This window comes from Leucoraja erinacea, chromosome 15 (genome assembly GCF_028641065.1).
Source record: "Leucoraja erinacea ecotype New England chromosome 15, Leri_hhj_1, whole genome shotgun sequence".
Classification (NCBI taxonomy): Eukaryota; Metazoa; Chordata; class Chondrichthyes; order Rajiformes; family Rajidae; genus Leucoraja; species Leucoraja erinaceus.
In genome coordinates this window covers 30,094,030-30,112,223 of record NC_073391.1, presented here as the reverse complement: position 1 = coordinate 30,112,223, position 18,194 = coordinate 30,094,030, and the positions used below count along the sequence as shown (strand labels likewise).

At 45.7% G+C, this 18,194-nt stretch overlaps 1 protein-coding gene across 1 annotated transcript; it reads right to left on the bottom strand.

The window, feature by feature from the left end:
• Positions 1-4,113: 4,113 nt before the first annotated feature.
• mrpl43 (mitochondrial ribosomal protein L43) lies at positions 4,114-18,190 on the bottom strand. The gene is made up of 3 exons (XM_055646994.1): positions 17,949-18,190; positions 16,070-16,176; positions 4,114-4,768 (listed from the first exon to the last, which is right to left on the bottom strand). Exons 1-3 carry the CDS (start codon positions 18,077-18,079, stop codon positions 4,560-4,562), a joined length of 447 nt encoding a protein of 148 aa, XP_055502969.1. The 5' UTR covers positions 18,080-18,190; the 3' UTR covers positions 4,114-4,559.
• Between the last annotated feature and the right edge of the window lie 4 nt (positions 18,191-18,194).

Here is an 18,194-nt window from a genome sequence, read left to right as displayed (position 1 = left end):
AGTTTGCGTGCTGCATGACTCTAAACCTATCAACGTTTGTTCCGGATGAATTCAATAAAGGCTTCTAAGGTAGAGACTTCTTAAGCTCCACGGCCACCTAAGTGGAGACAATTCTCCTCCTTTCAGCTCTGAATGCCATACTCTAGTTCTGAGCTCCTAGTTCTAAAGAAGGGGCAGGACAGAGCATGGCAGGTATTAGGTGAACTCAGGCAAGTTAGGTTTTTGATGGTCAGATAGTTGGACGAATGCCAGAGATGAAAAAACAGAAGGTGTGACACAAAAGGATTAAAGAGTTACAACTTGTGAAGCCAGAGGAAGGGGGAGAAATCCAGTCCAGGTGGGGCAGAGGTGGATCTTCAGGTGTGTCCCGACACGAAACGTCACCTATCCATGTTCCCCAGAGATGCTGTTTGTTGTGATAGAACGGTGCAGAGAGGATTTATGAGGTTGTTGCCAGGACTAGAGGGACTGAGCTATAGGGAGAGGTTGAGCAGGCTAGAGCTCTATTCCTTGGAGCACAGGAGGATAAGGGGTGATCATATAGAGGTGTATAAGATCATGAGAGGAATAGATTGGGTAAATGCACTGAGTCTTTTGGGGAACCAAAAAGCCAGAAGACATACAGTAGGTTTAAGTTGAGGGGGGAAGAATTTAATAGGAATCCAACAGGTAACTTTTTCACACAAAAGGTAGTAGGTATATGGAACAATCCGGACAAGGTAGTTGAGGCAGGTACTAAATACCACGTTTAAAAAAGATTCGGATAAGTACACGGATAGGATAGGTTTAGAGGGTGCCAATTGCAGGCAGGTGGGACAAGTGTAGTTGGGGCATGTTGACCAGCGTGGGCAAGTTGGGCCGAAGGGCCTGTTTCCACACGGCTTGACTAGGATTCCCTGAGTTACCCTAGCACCATGTGTCTTACTTTCTCAACAGCATCTGTAGAAGTTTGCCAAATTTCTCTAAACTTCTAAGAAAGTAGAGACACTGGCTGGCCTTCTTTGCGATTACATCTACAATGTGGACGCAAGACGGGTCATCCGAGATGTTAAAGCCCAAGCAGGTTCTGTGTATTTGATGCCTGCTGAGTATTTCCAGCAGTTTCAGTTTTGATGCCTGATTTGTGGCATCTGCGGTTCTCTGCGAGTTTCCGAGCTGTTTGCTTCATTCACCGCTTGTGGGTTTTCGCAATGTGCACCTGATGCCGAGTTCACCTACACGGCAAAAGTGGCAGCACCTTGAAGGCAAATATTCACCTCTGACGCCCTCTGTGATGAATCAATAGGGTGATTCCTCTTTACATTGTTTTGTAGTTTAAAATTGCGTGGGTCACATGAACCATTCAAACAGACCTTTCAGTTTATCCTTGTCACACCTTTTACCTGAAAGCATCTAGTCCCTTTCATCTCACAACAGTAGGAAAGCAGGTTAAAAACAATAATAAAAGATGTTTTGTTTCATTGGTATGTAAAAAGAGCCAGAATGAAACTACCACGAGTAAGTGTCGTAATAACTAAAACAAAAGGTTCAAAAGTATTTTGTCATGTGTACCAATTAAGGTACAGTGAAACTCGATTTACCATAGTCATACTATAAAAAGCAATAAGACACACAACTACATAAAAGTTAACATAAACATCCACCACAGCAGATTTCCCACATTCCTCACTGTGATGGAAGGCAATAAAGTCTAATCTTCTTCACTCTTTATTCTCCCACAGTCGGGGCAGTCGAACCATCTGCAGTCGGGGCGATCGAACCACCGCGATCGGGGCAGTCGAAGCTGCTGCGGCCTGGATCTCCCAAAGTCGATCCCTAGCCAAGTTCCACGATGTTAAAGAAATAAGAAGTCAGCTTGAGGGTGTAACTTCAGGCCAGATTTTAAAGTAGGTTGAATGTACGGCACAGAAATAAGTTGAGAGTTCAGGTTTATTATTGTCACGTGTACCGAGGTCGAGTGAGAAGCTTTGTTTTGTGTGCTATCCAATCAGATCAGATAATACTCAGTACACAGGTTTATAGGTTAATTGGCTTTGCTAAAAATTGTAACTTGCTCTTAGCATGTAGGGTAGTGTTAGTGTCAGGGTGATCACTGGCTGGCATGGTCTCGGTGGGACGAAGGGTTTGTTTCCACGCAGCATCTCTAAAGGGACACAGGTGAGGGCTCCAACCACTACAGCAGAGGGGGAAAACTATGTATACTGAAGGAAGAGGATGGTTCAATGGTGCTTTATTGTCACATATAAAATAAGTGATACATCGCCTGTCCATTCCCTCCCCAAATGCCGCATGATCTGCTGAGTTCCTTCAGCAATTTGTGTTTAGCTGAAGATTTCAGCATCTGCAGTCTCCTGAGAATCCTGTGTACCTCATGTGATACTCCAGTGGAGAATCAAAATCACAGACATTTTGGAGGGGCGGGGGCAGTTTGTGGGTTGGGGGGTGTAAGGGGGTACAGTATTCAGGTTCGAACCCAGGTCTCTGCCGCTGTAAGGCAGCAACTTATCGCTGTGCCACTATTTACAATTTTATCAAAGCCAATTAACCTGTACGTCTTTGGGGTGTGGAAGATGTGCCATCTCCGCGATGTCTTGCAGTAATACTGTCCGATGCTCATCACGTGGGCTAGACTGCGCAACAGGTCAGACGGGATGGGTTGGTAGGTCTTTTCCTGTCAATCAGCATTTGTTGGTAAACAAGTCAAGACGATTACATCTGCAGGAGAATAGTTTGCCACTTGGAACATGATTATCGATGCTGCATTGTGTGTATGTGTGTGCACACCAGACTGTCTCAGCGCTCCCGGAAAATGATTCAATACTTTGTCACATGTACCTAGGTACAGTGAAATTCTTTGCTTTGCATACAATACCCCAAGTATACAAAGATTTGCTACATTCCTGGCGTCGAGAAAGTACTCTCATTAGCCATGTTGGTACCTCTTCGTTCTCGATGCTTCCTCCTCTGCTGGGTTCCTCTTCGTTCTCAGTCGTGCGGCCCGATTGCATCTCTGCGGCCCGCCCTTGGTCTGACCATCTCTCTGCAGCCCATCCTTGGTCCGACTGCCCTGCCGGATCCCTTTGTTCACGGCAGTGCATCATGACTGCCTCTCCGCGCGGCCCTAAGTCTGTCATCACCGGTGGCCCCTCAGGTCTTCGGGAATGAGCAGGGCCGGGTTCGACAGCGGCTCCCCCCCCAACAGGCCGCAGCCCCCTGATCCCCGGGGTGCCGCCTGCCCTAGGAAGTGAATCTTCCACTGCTGTCCAACCTGACACTGCAGTTTGTAATTGGCAGGTTGCCAGTACTATCTCAGTGCCTGGAGCAGGATCTTATGACACAACTCTAAACTCTTCAAAACATTGAACTGGGAGAGAATAAGGGCAGGGAAAGGTTATTGAAACTTTGACAGTCGCTGAAGTGAACTGACCTTTCAAATGTTAATTAATGACATCAGCGTCGCCAGGGCACGGCAGGAATACCAATTATTTACCTTTGAAGCTGACTTGCTGATTTCAGCACCTTGGTAGGTTCTGGAATGTAACTGACGGCAGCTTTGTGAGGCAATACAATCGGATTTCAGGCTTTTCTTGGGATCTGTGTGGTCAATTAGTTAAGTAACTGGCTGCATTTACAGGTAGTTTATGGGTCTAATCTGAGCAAGTGTGGCGTTTAATTCGAACAAGTGGTTTGATTTGAGCAAGTGCAAGGTGTTGCACTTTGGGAGGTTGAATGTAAGAGGAAAGGAAAATATACAATAAACAGTATGATCCTTAACGGTGTTGATGTAGATAGGTCTTTGGGTTCGTCCATTACTTCCCGAAAGTGTCAACAAAAGTAGATAGTGTTAAAGTGGCAACACAAGCAGAAAGAGTGTAGGAAGGAACTGCTGAAGCTGAAGACAGACATAAAATGCTGGAGTAGCTCAGCGGATCGATTGAAGAAGGGTCTCCTATTGTCACCCATTCTTTTTTTTCTAGACATGCTGCATGACCTGCTGAGTGACCCCAGCATTTTGTGTCTATCTTTGATATAAACCAGAATCTACAGTTCCTTCCTACACAATCATTGATTGTAAAGTGCACACGAGCATGAAAGATAGACTGTAAAGCTGGCTTTTGAAAAAAAAAGTTTTTATTGACAACATTGCGCTAATGAGTTGGAGGTGAAGCGTCTGAGATGCAAATAAACATGTTTAGATGAACTACTCTGAACAAGTATTGAATGATTACACAATTATTCCTGTAAAGTGATACAGCCAGTGGAGCTGCTGCCCTTCTAGCTGGTTCAATGCAGACCTCCAGTGCTGTTGGTGTAACACTTACATATCTCTCCCATCACTGTGTGGGTTTCCTCCGTGCTCACCACATCCCAAAATTGTACCGTTTAGTATGTATATTGCCCCTGAGTGTGCAGAGGAGTGGCAGGAGGTTTTCTTGTCTTCACAACCCATTTGCAATCACCTGCTGCTCAATACCTTGGGGAGGGAGGGATGTTTTGCTTCATTTAAACAGGAAAAAACAGAATATGTCAACTCTGTTTCCGACGATGGGATGGACCTCTCAGTCTTTCTTGAACTCTTGCACATTCAGGGCGCTGGGCTTGTTGACGAAGGGGTTCCATTGACCCTGAATGCTCGGGCTGTCGGTGTGAAACGGCTTGCGGATGCGGATTTTGTCCAGACCTGACTCGGCGGCCATTTTCTGAATGAGCTGGGCAATCTCCTGTGGGGTCTTGGCGTTTAAAGACTCTTCTCTCACTGCTCCATTCACTGCAACAAGATGGGACAGGAAACTAAATATTTACATGTTTATACGTTTAAAATAAATAGAGGGCGCTGCTGAATTATCAATACATTTAAATGAGGCGAGTCAGATTTCTGAAAAGTCTACAGTAATACAACTTAGTACAGTTAATCACAGCTCTCTACTCTCCCTTACATAACAAAATGGCCATCTGACCCATCCAACTTGCTGTACAATCTGCAAGAAAATGGCTTCATCTTACTCCATCTATTCCCATTATGTCTTTCCTTTCCCACAACTTCTTTTACCCATGCAAATTCTTGCAAGCTGTTAAATCTCTTACATTTCCATTGATATGAAACAATTGTCCATTGATGCTGCCCAACCTGCTTAGTTTTACTGAAAAAACCACAAAGAGCCAGAATAACTCAGCGAGTCAGGCAGTTTCTCTGGAGAACTTGGATAGGTCGCGACCTGTCTTCAGACTGGGAAAAAAGGACAATCATACCCATTCCGATGTCAAATGCATGCAAATGGGACTAGCCCAGTGTCCAATCTCCTTTGCGTGGGGTTTTTCCAGGAGCTCCGGTTTCTTCCAACACTCCAAAGTGGTAAGGTTTGGAGGTTAATTGGCTTTGATAAGAATTGTAAATTGTCCCTAGTGTGTACAATAGTCTATGGGGGGGTAAATCACAGGTTGGCACGGACTCAGTGGGCCAAAGGGCATGTTTTCATGCTGTAACTCTAGTGTGTGTGTGCGCATGCGCATGCACACATGATATTTCTGTTTTATACGTGTTTGTGTGTTTGTGCATGTACATATTTTTCTTCAAACTGACTGCCTCTTTTATTCCCCTGGAAGGTTTTGATGGGGATGAAGTACTTCATCCAGGGCTGCCAATTATTGGGTTGCTTCTGAAAATAAAGTGCTTGTGTCCAAAATTAGCAGCTGGCTCTGGCACTGCTCACCAAAGCATCAGTGTTTGAGTTGCAGCAGCTCAGGAGCTTTGACTGATGAGAACGGAGAGGCCAATGTGCCCGTGTCTTTGTAACCATATCACGACAAACGCGTCATCAAACCGGCAAAGAATATTCCGATGCATACTTAACCTTTGCTCACCCAGCTACTCAAGCATTTTATTCCAGAAACGGCAGCATTACAATGCCTCTTTATGTTGTTCATTTATTTTATGATTTTAGGTAACGCTGTGGTTTGCGATGATTTTGTTTAAATTATCTAGCACAGATTTTATCTATTAAGATTGAACTTTGTTATAAGATGGTGCTCCATCAGATGGATAATAAAACACAATTTTTAAATTCACCCCGTAAACCAGCACTATCCTACTCACGAGGGGAAATGTGCAAGTTACAGAGGTAAATTAACCTGCAAACCTGTATGTCTTTGGAGTGTGGAAGGAAACCAGAGCACCCGGAGAAAACCCATGTGGTCACAGGGAGAACGTACAAACTCTGTACTGACCAGTACCTAGGATCGAAACTTGGGTCTCTGATGATCTAAGGCAGCAACTCCATCACTGATTATTGTCTGTAAAGAAATTCTGCCTGAAAATAGCCTGCCTTGCAATAAAGATTGAGCTGCGGTTGTGATTTCTTGTCGGCTGATCAAGATGTGTGCTTAACTCAAATGGTTTGTTAATTCTGCCCTTCCCCTCTCCACTACCAGGACAACATTGCAGTTCCGTGGTGAGTCTATCCACCATGTGACCAGGTGTGTATGTCAAGTTTTACCTCCACCTTCTCCAACGGTTCAACTTTGTTGGTGAAGTCGCTGATTAATGAACAAAAAGTGCTGGAGTAACACAGTGTGTCAGGCAATAACTCTGGAGAACATGGATGGGTGACGTTTCGGATCAAGATCCTTTTTCAAACATTGTGGGTGGAGGGGGGGAGAGGGGGTTGTGGAGTAATCATTGCCACATAGGGGCTCCTTCACCTTGAGCTCTCTAATCAAGTCTGGTTCATTGCACAGAATCAAATCGAGAATTGCTTCTTTGAATAGGGTCTCGATCTGAAACATCACCTATCCATGTATGCTTCCTGACCCGCTAAATTACTCCAGCATTTTGTGTCTGCCTTTGCCTCTTCCTTAATGGGTCCGACCACAAGCTGCTCTTAGAAGCCATCTCATAGAGCTCTTCCCTTTCCTGCTTTCTTCTCCCTCTCTACAATCAGTCTGAGGAAGGGACTCGACCCGAAATGCCACGTCTCAACGTTCTCCAGAGATGCTGCCTGACCCACTGAATTGCTCAAGCACCTTCTGTCCTTTTGTAATTCAACTTTGTTAATTTTTGACAAGGAGAACACGTGTGAGCTAAGGGTCACAATGCTACTCTTCAGGGCTAACGACACAAAATGTGCCCAAGGCCAATTTACACCTGTCAACAAACACTTACAACTCCAAATTCAGCCTTGATTGATGCTGGTGCTCACTAGACTGCTATTCAGGTGTTCTTTAGAGGCCTCCATTTAAAATCTCCCAGTGGCCTGACACCTTGCTATCTCGAACCTGCTGCAACCCCAGTCCAATCTCTCAGCAGAATGCAATAAACAGGGGCAGGTCATTCGGCCTCTCGGGCCTGCTTTGCATTAAGTAGGGTTGTAGCTGATCTTTCAGCACCCATACCAATGCCATATCAGCTCGATTTTCCTCTCTCCCTCGGACTTCAATGTTTTTTACAAATAAATCTGTCTTCTCTATCCTCATCGTAGGCTGCTGTTTACCCTAAACTCCTCCAAGTCTTCCATATTCCCTCTCATTTGATCCTTCCTTAAATCCTAGTGCTTCTCTAGAACAAATTGCACAGATTGGATTGAAACATTATTTTATTTAAAAAATAGACAAAGTGCTGGAGTAACTCAACTGGTCAAGCATCATCTGTGGAGGACATGGATAGGTGACGTTTCTGGTTCAGACCCGAAACATCACCTGTCCGTGTTCTCCAGAGATGCGGCCTGCCCTGCCCTGAGTTACTCCAACAGTTTGTGTATTATTTTTTCTAAATCAGAATCGGCAGTTCCTTGTGCCTCTGTTATTTAATTGAGATATTTAAAAAATAGTTAAGTGTTGTTATATCCCTGTTTGGTGACTTGCTGCCCCCTTGTGGAACCAAGGAAAACAGACCGAAAGCCCCAGATCTGTGCCTGAAGAATGGTGAATTTTAAACATCTCAATAAGACAAAATTCCTGTTCTAATTGCAATTTGATGCACATGCATAGCAAGCACAAAGATCTTAAGCGACAGCACAGTGGTGCAGCAGTAGAGCTGCTGCCTTACAGCATCAGCGATCTGGGTTCGATCCTGACTATGGATGCTGTTTGTATGGAGTTGTACGTTCTCCCTGTGACCGTGTGGGTCTTCTATGGATGCTCTGGTTTCCTCCCACATTCCAAAGCTGTACAGTTTTATAGGTTAATTGACTTTGGTAAAAAAAAAAAAATGTAAATTATCCCCAGAGTGCAGGAATAGTGGTCGGCGTCAACTCGGTGAGCCAAAAGGCCTGTTTTCGCACTGTAGCTCTAAAGTCTAATTCATTCTAGAGAAACCGAGTTAAAATCAGGAGGTGTAATGAAAGAAAAGGATTTAAAGGATAAAATGAGAGGGAAGATGGGAGAGTTAGAAAAGTTCATGGAAAAAGCAGCCTATGATGAGAAAAGTCAAATTTATAAAATCCTTGGCCATGCTTTCTCCTCTTCATGCTTTCTCACTTCTACTCTACACCTTTCTTCGATTTTTGTGCATAATGCAGTTCTTGCAACTCTTTCAAGAAACGGTTGATTTGTGCAAAGCTGGAAGCTCTCTAAGCATCTGACAGCTCACCAGATAGGGAGCAGATGAAGAAGCAGCAGTCCGATTCAACTGCTTTGTACTTCAAAACTGACAACTCTCTGCTTGGCACCGGTAAAGAAACTTGCAGCCGAGTCAGCTGAAACCAATCCCGTGAGCGACCTGTCTGGCTTTGTGGTAAGTTTACCAAAGCAGCTCCAAGACCCGCCCCACTCGGCATGTCTCTACACACCTTTACTAAATGATATTTATGATTTGCCTGGCATGTGGAAAGCAAATTCTGACAAGCTTCTGTACTCGGTATCAGATATCAAAGGCATCAGCCTCTATACAGAGAAAACATGCTGTAGCTACAGAATACTGTACGCGTTAATCACAAGAATATGGGCATGGACACACTGTAGATAACTGGACACGGGACTAACACCAAGGCCACTGATCATGGCATGAAGGATGCAATGGCATTCAGCAGTCAACCTCTCTATTGATATAAGCAGCTCCAAGTCATGTTTCAGCTTATGGTTCTTCAGGTTGTCAAACCTTGCTGTGGTACGCAAGCACTTCAGACTCTGGCTGCACATCGTTCACACTGTTCATACTAGTGTTCCTGACCCAAGCTGGCACTGGGCGGCACAGTGGTGCAGCGGTAGAGTTGTTCCGTTACAGCGCCAGAGACCCAGGTTCAATCCTGACATTGGGTGCTGTCTGTACGGAGTTTGTATGTTCTCTCCGAGACCATGTGGGGTTCCTCCCACACTTCAAAGATGTACAAGTTTGTAGTTAATTGGCTTTGGTAAAAATAGTAAATTGTCCCTAGTGTGTAGGGTAGCGCTTATGTGCATGGGGCTTGCTGGTCGGCCCGGACTCGGTGGGTTGAAGGACATTTTAGTCTAAACTAAACTAAAGATCTACCCCACTGTGGACACCCAATGTTCCTGACCCGTGCTGGCACCGGTCATACACCCCGAGGGCCCAGTACGAAAACTGGCGGACGCTGGATAAAGGGCTGGTAGGAGAACCGGAGGGCGTCTAACCTTCCGTGCTTTCAAGGTCGGCTGTGGGAGGTATCCACCCATGGCACGAAGGCTGAATGCCTGGAGAGAGGAAAAAGGTCGCCTCGCTGGCAATCTGAATGAAATGATGGCTGTTGCAGCTTGGACTGGGTAAAATGGCACCAAAATCTGGTGACTATTGCATACGGAAGCAGTGGGCTATTTCCATCCATGGGGTACATAGTCGAGGATGGTCTTAATGTATGGCAATAATCGCACGGATCGGGGGTTGTTCAGTGGGTCAGGCAGCATCCCCGGAGAAAGTGATGCTTTGGGTTCGTTTTGGGCTCTTCGGGCTCTTTTGTTGAAATATGTGAAGTGTCTTGGATGGAGGTGGGAGGGACTGGACAAGGGGGTTAGAATGAAAACAAATTATGTGGAGAGGATTTTCGTGGGGCAGGAACAGGCAGAAACAATTGGTGTGCCAGGGAAGTCCTGTTTGTGGATTTTGGCGAGGAGATAGAACTGGGCAGTGCAGGGCTGGTGAACGATAAGGTTGGAGGCTGTGGAGGTGAGATCGCCAGAGGCAATGAGATCAGACACAGTCTGGGAGAAAAAAGCTAGATGTTCGTCAGTGGGGTCATGGTCAAGGGATATGTATAAAAACATCACCTATCCATATACTGCCTGACCTGCTGAGTCACTCCAGCACGTTGTGTCTTTCTTTGTAAACTAGCAACTGCATTTCCTTGTTTGTACTATGTTGATACATTGGTTTTAATTTTAGAAAATTCAAGAGAGAGAGGGAGAGGGAGAGGGGGAGGGGGAGAGGGAGGTAACTTAACATTTATGATATGGAAAATGTCAGAAGTTATTACTAAAAATTTTGCAGCAGGGCTCTTAGAAAAAATTCACGGTATTCAGACCAAAATCACCATGGTGACAGAAGGAAGTGCAGATGCTGGATCATGGTTTGTGAAAGGGAAATCATATTTTACCAATTTAAGAAGTGACACGTGATGTGGCTGAAGCGAAAGCAGAATGTTCAGGAGGTTTTTGATAAGGTGCAACAGGATTTACTGCATAAAATAAAAAAAAACTCCTGATGTATATCAGCATGGAGGTTTGGCTGGCAAACAGGTAACAGAGACTGGCAAGATGAAACGAGTGGTGTACCCCAGGGATCAGTGCTGGGGCTCCACCTTCTTTCAATTTATATAAATGACTGACAAAGGATCCAAAGTAAGACCACAAGACACAGTTAGCGGATAACAACTTCCCAGTTGTTATCAGCTAACTGAACCTCTCACCGAGAGATCGGTGCTGACCTCCCATCTACAGGTTAAACCGTTATATGTGCATTGCGAACGTCTTGATTGTAATTATGTAGTCTTTTCGCTGACTGAATAGCACGCAACAAAAAGCTTTTCACTGTACATCAGTGCATCGTTGTCATGTGTACCGAGGTACATTGGAAAGCTTTTGTTTGTGTACCATGCAGTCAAAGAAGATTATTCATGATTATAATCAGGCCATCCACAGTGTACAGATACAGGATAAAGGAAACAACGTCTAGTGCAAAATAAAGCCTGATAATGTCCAATTAAAGGTAGTTCAAAGGTATCCAAGGAGGCAGATGGGAGGTCAGGACCACACTTTAGCATGATAACAGCGAGAAGGAGGGATAAATATTGACCAGATAAGATGTGATAAGAGATGGGGATGAGTTTATAGTAACCCTCCAGCACTTTGTGTTTTTCTTTGGGAAACCAGCATCTGCAGTACCACAAACCTTTTAACTGACGAGCTTTGTCCTGCCCCTCTGTTCATGCTTTCTTTCACCCCTCCCCCCCTTCCCCCACCACAGTCTGAAGAAGGATCCCGAAGAAGGAAAGTAATCTAACCATGTTCTCCAGAGTCGCTGCCTGACCCACCGGGTTACTCCAGCACTTTCTCTCTTTTTTTTTGTAAACCAGCATCTGCAGTTCCTTGTATACACATTCTACCGCTGGCTGCATTGGGAGTTCAGGTATTTACAATCTACAGTAATGATTTGCGTGTAAGGTCGTTGTACCTAATGTAACCTAATTTAACAATGACAAAAGATTGGAGGGAAAAATCAATTGTGAGGAAATCACAGGAAGATTGCAAAGGGATAGAGGCAGGTTAGGTGAATAGATTAGGGAATAATGTGTAGGAACAAACTCACCGAGGACATCTAGTGGCAAATTCTCCACTCTCCAATTACAATGTGCTGCAGGAGTAGGAATTGTTATGGATGTAAGATGATTGTATTGTAAATGCCTGAAAACAAAAAGTATTGCCAAGACTGGAGTAGACACCAGTAAAAGTCCAGCCCTTATATGGTACATTTAATACTGTTACTGTAATGGCAGCTGGATTACTAGAGTGGCATGGTGGTGCAGCGGCAGAGTTGCTGCCTTAGTGCCAGGGGCCTGGGTTCGATCCTGACTTCACGTGATGTCTGCATGGAGATTGTATGATCTCCCTGTGACTGCATGGGTTTTCTCTGGATGCCTCGGTTTCTTTCCACATTCAAAAGATGTGCAGGTTCGCAGATTAATTGGCTTCTGTAAATTGCCCCTAGTGTGTCAGCTCTTGGCTGGTGCTACAGCGGTGGTGGGACCTCGGCAGCAGCGTTGGCGGTTGTGGGACCTTGCGATCAACAAGCAGGAGGGGAAGGGGAAGACGATGGGGACCGCCATGAAGAACAATGGGGACCCAGCGTGGGGAGTCCGCCATGAGGTACGGTGGGAGAACAAAGGGGGACCTGGTGTGGGGGAGGGCACGCTAGTTTAGAATCCTCTGTTAAGCCTGCGTTTGTTTGTTCATTTGTTCCAGTGAAGGCGCTGTGCACACGGCAGGCAGCCAACAGTCGCTTGTATTTTTCTTTTTGTTTTCACTTTTAATTTCAAGTTTCCGTGTACCTTGTTGTGTGTTGTGACTGTTGGCAGACCAATTTCCCTCTGGGGATGAATAAAGTTTTATTGTATCGTATCATGCAAAACTGGGATAAAATAAAACCAGGGTGATCGTTGGTCAGTGTGGACTCCGTGGGCAGAAGAGCCTGTTTCCACGCTGTCTCTCTAAACTATACTAATTCAGAAGTTTATAGCAGCTGGGGAAATTAACTTCAAAAAATTAAAGTTTGAAATGAGAGGCACTGTCAGTAACAGAAACCCATGAATCTGCAGAACTGTCAAAATAAATCCTGATATCTGGGCCATGAATACTTTCCAAGGAAGGAACTCCGTGGTTCACAGAGGCCAAATCTTTACTTGAATCAAACCCACCGATGTGATTGTTTATCCCTAGCTTCCCCAACTCGTAGGAAATAAGAGATGGACAATAAATAAAAACAGGTGCTCAGAAATTTATTAAAGCTGACCATCCTGACTAGAGAGCAGTCGTGAGCTACCATCTACCTCATTGGAGACCCTCGGACTATCTTTAATCAGACTTAATCTTGTACTCAACATTATTCCCTCTATCCTGTATCTGTACACTACGGACGGCTTGATTGGAATCATGTACGGTCTTTCCGTTGACTGTATAGCATACAACAAAAAGCTTTTCACTGTACCTCGGTACACGTACCAATAAACTGAAGTAAAAAATTATAAAGAACAAAATTTTTGGAAGCTTGATTTGTGGAATATGGGTGTCAATGGTACGTTCGGTATTTACTGCTTGACATTTGAGAGATGTGTCAATCGAGAGTCAACCACATAATTGGGCACCTTACAATCCAGTGGTATGTATTTTGATTTCTTCAAGTAACCCTTGCATCCCCTCCCTCTTTGTCCCTCCCCCACCCTAGTCGTTGAACTAGTTTTACTGTCATCCTGTTGAGTTCCTCTCCCTGTATACACGTTATCACCTATCCCACAGCCAACAATGGCCTATTGTGTGCCCCATATTTTCTGCTACAGCTGACGTTGGTTGCCTGGAGCCGCGGCCCCACTCGATCCTAGCCCCGCTCCATTCCGGCCCCGCTCCATCCCAGCCCCACTCGGCCCCGTGTGTGGGTGCTGCCGACCCACAGCCCCTTGACAGTGCGGCCCACAGAGGGAGACGGGGCGGAGGGCAGCCGTCGCCAGACAGTGCTGACCTGGGGGAGGGAGAGTGGGGGCTGTCCCGAGGGATGTGCTCCTTTGGCCGCTTACACCTTGGTGATCAGGTTCAGAGCAAATCTTCCCGCTTTCAATGACAGCACCCGCAAATATTTATAGCACGAAAAATGACAATTTTGGCGTTTTTTAACAGATAAGAAGGTACACGTTCTGTGTGTTAACAGTGTCTGCCGGAAGCTGCCATGTCCTCCACATGGATTGAGCTGCTCCGTGAGTCACGCCCTTTGACCCGATCACCTTACGTGCAACCCCCCTATTCCTTTTCTCCAGTGTAACCTGCTGTTTACTCCAGCCTTTTGTGTCTGTTTTTGGTTTAAACCAGCACCTGCAGTTCCTCCCTAGACATATTTGTGGGTCTGGGGTCACATAAACGTCACCAGGTAGGAACAGTAGATTTCCTTCCCTGATGAAAAAATATATTTTTTTACTCTGCAGTTTCTCAATATACACTTTTTATTTACTATTAGACCAAGTGCAGACCCAACGGTGTGCTCCCCAACGCAATATTCCACCACTTAACCGTTCCCCCAATGCAACTGAATCCGTTCCCGAACATAAGATTCCAGCCTCCCTCAGCAGTGGATTTAAAAAAAAAAAAAATCACATTGCACCTTCCCTGCCTGCTGCAGCAGTTCCAATTGCAATACCAATTGGTCCTCCCCCTCCTGTTGAAGCACTTGCTGTGATATCTGATTGAGGTGAAAAGTTCACTGTTGCAACTTTGAATTGAAGTGCGTTGGAAGCTGGGAGGAAGGATTTTAACAGTAAAAATCTTGTTACAGTTGGCATTTTTAAAGCTTTAATCGCGAGTAACTTGTGAAGTATAGGATGAAATCTTAAGTGAACCTGAGAATGGCTTGGTCGGGAAAATTGTGAATTAGAATATGTAAAATTTTCAGCGCTACGGTGTAGGGGTTTGAGCTTATCAAAGGGTGGTTTTACAAAGATAGATCTGGCATGTTTCCTGTGTCATTGAAAAAGATTTACATGGCAATTTTGCACATCCTTTTCCGTATGCCCTATAGCAAGGACTGAAGTACGTTTGAAGTGTGACTAGGTCAAGACAATAATTATGAGCAGGTTAGTCGATGGTTTACAGACAGAAAGAAAGAACAGTGTAGAAGAAGACCAACACTCGGACAACTGCTAGGGTGCCCAGCCCATTTCAAAGTCATTTACCATGTCATTGAGATTTAATATTGGGTTTAGGCACCATCTTGTGGTCAAAAACTGCACTGCAAGACCACTGCGAGAAATGATAGCACCAGAGCTGCAGAGAGACTGTAGTCCCAGAAAAACTATCCATATCACGATTTTCTGATTCGTGAATTCTGCACGGTGCATTTCCATTACATAAACGGCTGCAATGCGAGGTTGGCTGCACAGTGAAAATTACACCAAGGCTGAATTGAGAAAGTGAATTAGGGTGATGAGGGAGAAAGAATAAGCTGGCTTTTCTTAATCCTCCCCCTTCCTATGTCTTCCCTCTTTTTTCTTATTTCTCCCGCTATCCCCCACCCCTCCCTTTTTTCCCCCAGTCCACTTCCACACAACTATCCCTCCTCTTTTATCCCACCACTATCCCCTTCCACTTAATTCCCCTCCAAACTTTACATTTTACTCCTCTGCTCTCTTTATCTTACACCCTTCTGTCTTCTTTTATCTCTCTGGCCTTTGTCCACCCATCTGCCAATCAAATCCCCTCACCTGAATTCACCCATCACTTGCCAGGCTTTTCCCCCCCCCCACCCCCCCCCCCTTCCTTCCAGCATTATTGCTCCACTCCTAAAATCAATCTGAAGAAGGGTTCCGACCTGAAACGCCACTTATCCATGTCTCCTGCTTGACCTGTTGAGTTACAGAGAAGCCCTACATTTGAAAAGAGACATGAAGTGTCAAACGGCCAAATGCAAGGTTACTTGAACCAACATTCACTCAGGTTATGGGCAGGGCTTGGGTAGGGTGTATGTGGAGAGGACTAGCGGGAGAGTCTTGAACCAGAGGCCATAGCCTCAGAATAAAAGGTTGCACCTTTAGAAAGATGAGGAGGAATTTCTTTAGTCAGAGGGTAGTGAATCTGTGGAACTCATTGCTAGACAGCTGTGGAAGCCTAGTCATTTGGGTATTTTTAAGTCAGAAATCGACAGATTTGTGATTAGCAAGGGCTATGGAGAGAAGGCAGGAATGGGGTTGAGAGGGAAAGAAAGATCAGCCATGATTGAATGGTGGAGTAGACTCGATGGGCCAAATTGCCTAATTCTGCTCATATGACACGAACATATAAATTTAGCATCTGATTTTCTAACGCCGGGAATAAACAATTTTCCGTTCGCAGGGTACTTGGGATTGGGAGCAGCGCTCCAGCTACTCACAGTATTCCCCAACCAGCTTTGGAACGTAGCACTTCTTTTGAGTGACATAGACCACAATCCCAGGATTCTGCCTTGCAAAATCGATCACGCCTTCTTCAATGTACTCTCTGCAAGGGGCCAAAGGACAAGGATGTATTTTAGAAGCATTGAAAGAGAAGCAAAGACAAGAACAGAAGAGTTGCCGTGAAAAATCAGTGCCTTTGAGGACCATGCAAAAATAGCTCTTCTCAGACCATGCCTCACAAACCAGGTGACAAGGCTCTTAACACTGCAGATTTGCAGTGTTCTAGATTGTCATATTCACCACCTGTGAGGAGATTCTAGTTTCTATAAGAAAGCACTCGGACTGATTTTCTGATAATAAGTCATACATACAGTGTAAAAACAGGCCCTTCGGTACAACTTGCCTCTGCCGCCCAATCTACTCTAGTCCCACCTGCCTGCGTTTGGCCCAAATCCCTCTTAACCTATCCTATCCATGTACATGCCTATATGTTTCTTATCGGCTGTGATAGCACATGCCTCAACCACCTCCTCCGGCAGCTTGTTCACCCTTTGTTAAAAGAATTGTCCCTCAGGTTCCTATTAAATCATTCCCCCATCACCTTAAACCTGTGTCCTCTGGTTCTCAATTCCCCTACATTGGGTAAAAGACCCTGTGCATTGTGGGTATATTAAATAGATCGGAGAGAAGCACAGTCTCTAGCCCAGAGTAGGGGAGTCAAGAACCAGAGGACATAGGTTTAGAGTGAAGGGGGAAAAATGTAACAGGAATCTGAGGGGTGATTTTTTTCCACGCAGAGGGTGGTGGTAGTATAGAACGAGCTGCCGGAGGCGGTAGTTGAGGCTGGTACTATCGCAACGTTTAAGAAATATTTGGACAGGTACATAGATAGGATAGGTTTGGAGGGATATGGGCCAAACACAGTCAGATGGGACCTGTGAAGGTGGGGTACGTTGGTCGGTGCGGGTAAGTTGGGGCGACGGGCCTGTTTCCTCGCTGTATGATTCTAAGATTCTATTTAAATGAAAAAATGTCATAAAAAGGATCTGCAGATGCTGATGTATAAAACAGATAAGTCTGGCAGCATTACTGGAGAAAATGGATGTTTCAAGTTAGGACCGTCCTTCAGACTGACTGGAAAAGAAAAAAAACAAGATATTCGGTTGTGGCAACAGATGACCTCGGGCAAAGAGGTTCCCTGATACCTCCCCTGTTGGCTTTAGATAGATGTGAGACTGAGAGGGATACATCATTGGAAACTGTGGAACTGATTAACTGTTGGGGGGGCGGGGGCATATAAACTGAGAGAGGCAAAGTTTAAAGGAGAAGTATGGGGTATTTTTTTTTAATACAGTGAGTGGTGGATGTCTGGAATACTTTGCCTGTGGTGGAGACAGATAGGATAGTGGTGTTTAAGACCAGGACTTGACAGGCTCGGACTTTATTCACAGGAGGGCAGCACCTTTTACTCTAGGTGGAAATGTCCCACACTAGGGGGCATAGCTACAAGATGAGAGGGGTAAAGTTTAAAGGAGATGTGTGGGGTAAGCTTTTTTTTTTTTTTTGACAGAGTGTTGGGTTGACTGTGCAGTTTACATTGGCACCAGGGTCAGCACAGACATGGTGGGCTGAAAGGCCCTGTTCCAGCGCTGTGCAATGTCCTGATGGGGATGAGCTGAGGCGGGCACATCGGGCTAGCTTGGAGGAGCCGGGCCGAAGGACCTGTTCATATGCAGTGCTGAGGCCGGCATCCCCGGCGCTAGCATGGAGGAGCCGGGCCGAAGAGCCTGTGCATGGTACTGAAGGTAACACGTTGCGGTGGCTAGCATGGAGGAGCCGGGCCGAAGGGTCTGCCGTCGCCTTCCTGTCACTGACCTGACCCCCCTGCTGCCCGGGGCGCGGCGGCTGAACACGATGCTGATCCGCTTGAGCTGGCAGAGGTGGCGGCCCAGGCCGTTGTGGAGGACGCTGCCGAGGAAGCGGCTGGCGGTGCCGCGGGCCGTCATGTCGCCGCCAACCGCCGGCGGCCAACGACAACCAACCGCCAACCGGAAACAAAGGGCGGCGTGCGTCACTTAACACCCTCCGCCGCGTCTGCGTGTCCGCGTCACTCGACCCCCT

What these genes read in the sequence shown, in the direction of transcription:
- mrpl43 (XM_055646994.1), bottom strand. Translation starts at nt 18,079, where the DNA reads ATGACGGCCCGCGGCACCGCCAGCCGCTTCCTCGGCAGCGTCCTCCAC. An exon ending in CCGGGCAGCAGGGGGGTCAG is followed by an intron (nt 16,177 to 17,948) that starts GTCAGTGACAGG and finishes GGCCCCTTGCAG; the next exon opens with AGAGTACATTGAAGAAGGCG. An exon ending in AAAGCTGGTTGGGGAATACT is followed by an intron (nt 4,769 to 16,069) that starts GTGAGTAGCTGG and finishes ATCTTGTTGCAG; the next exon opens with TGAATGGAGCAGTGAGAGAA.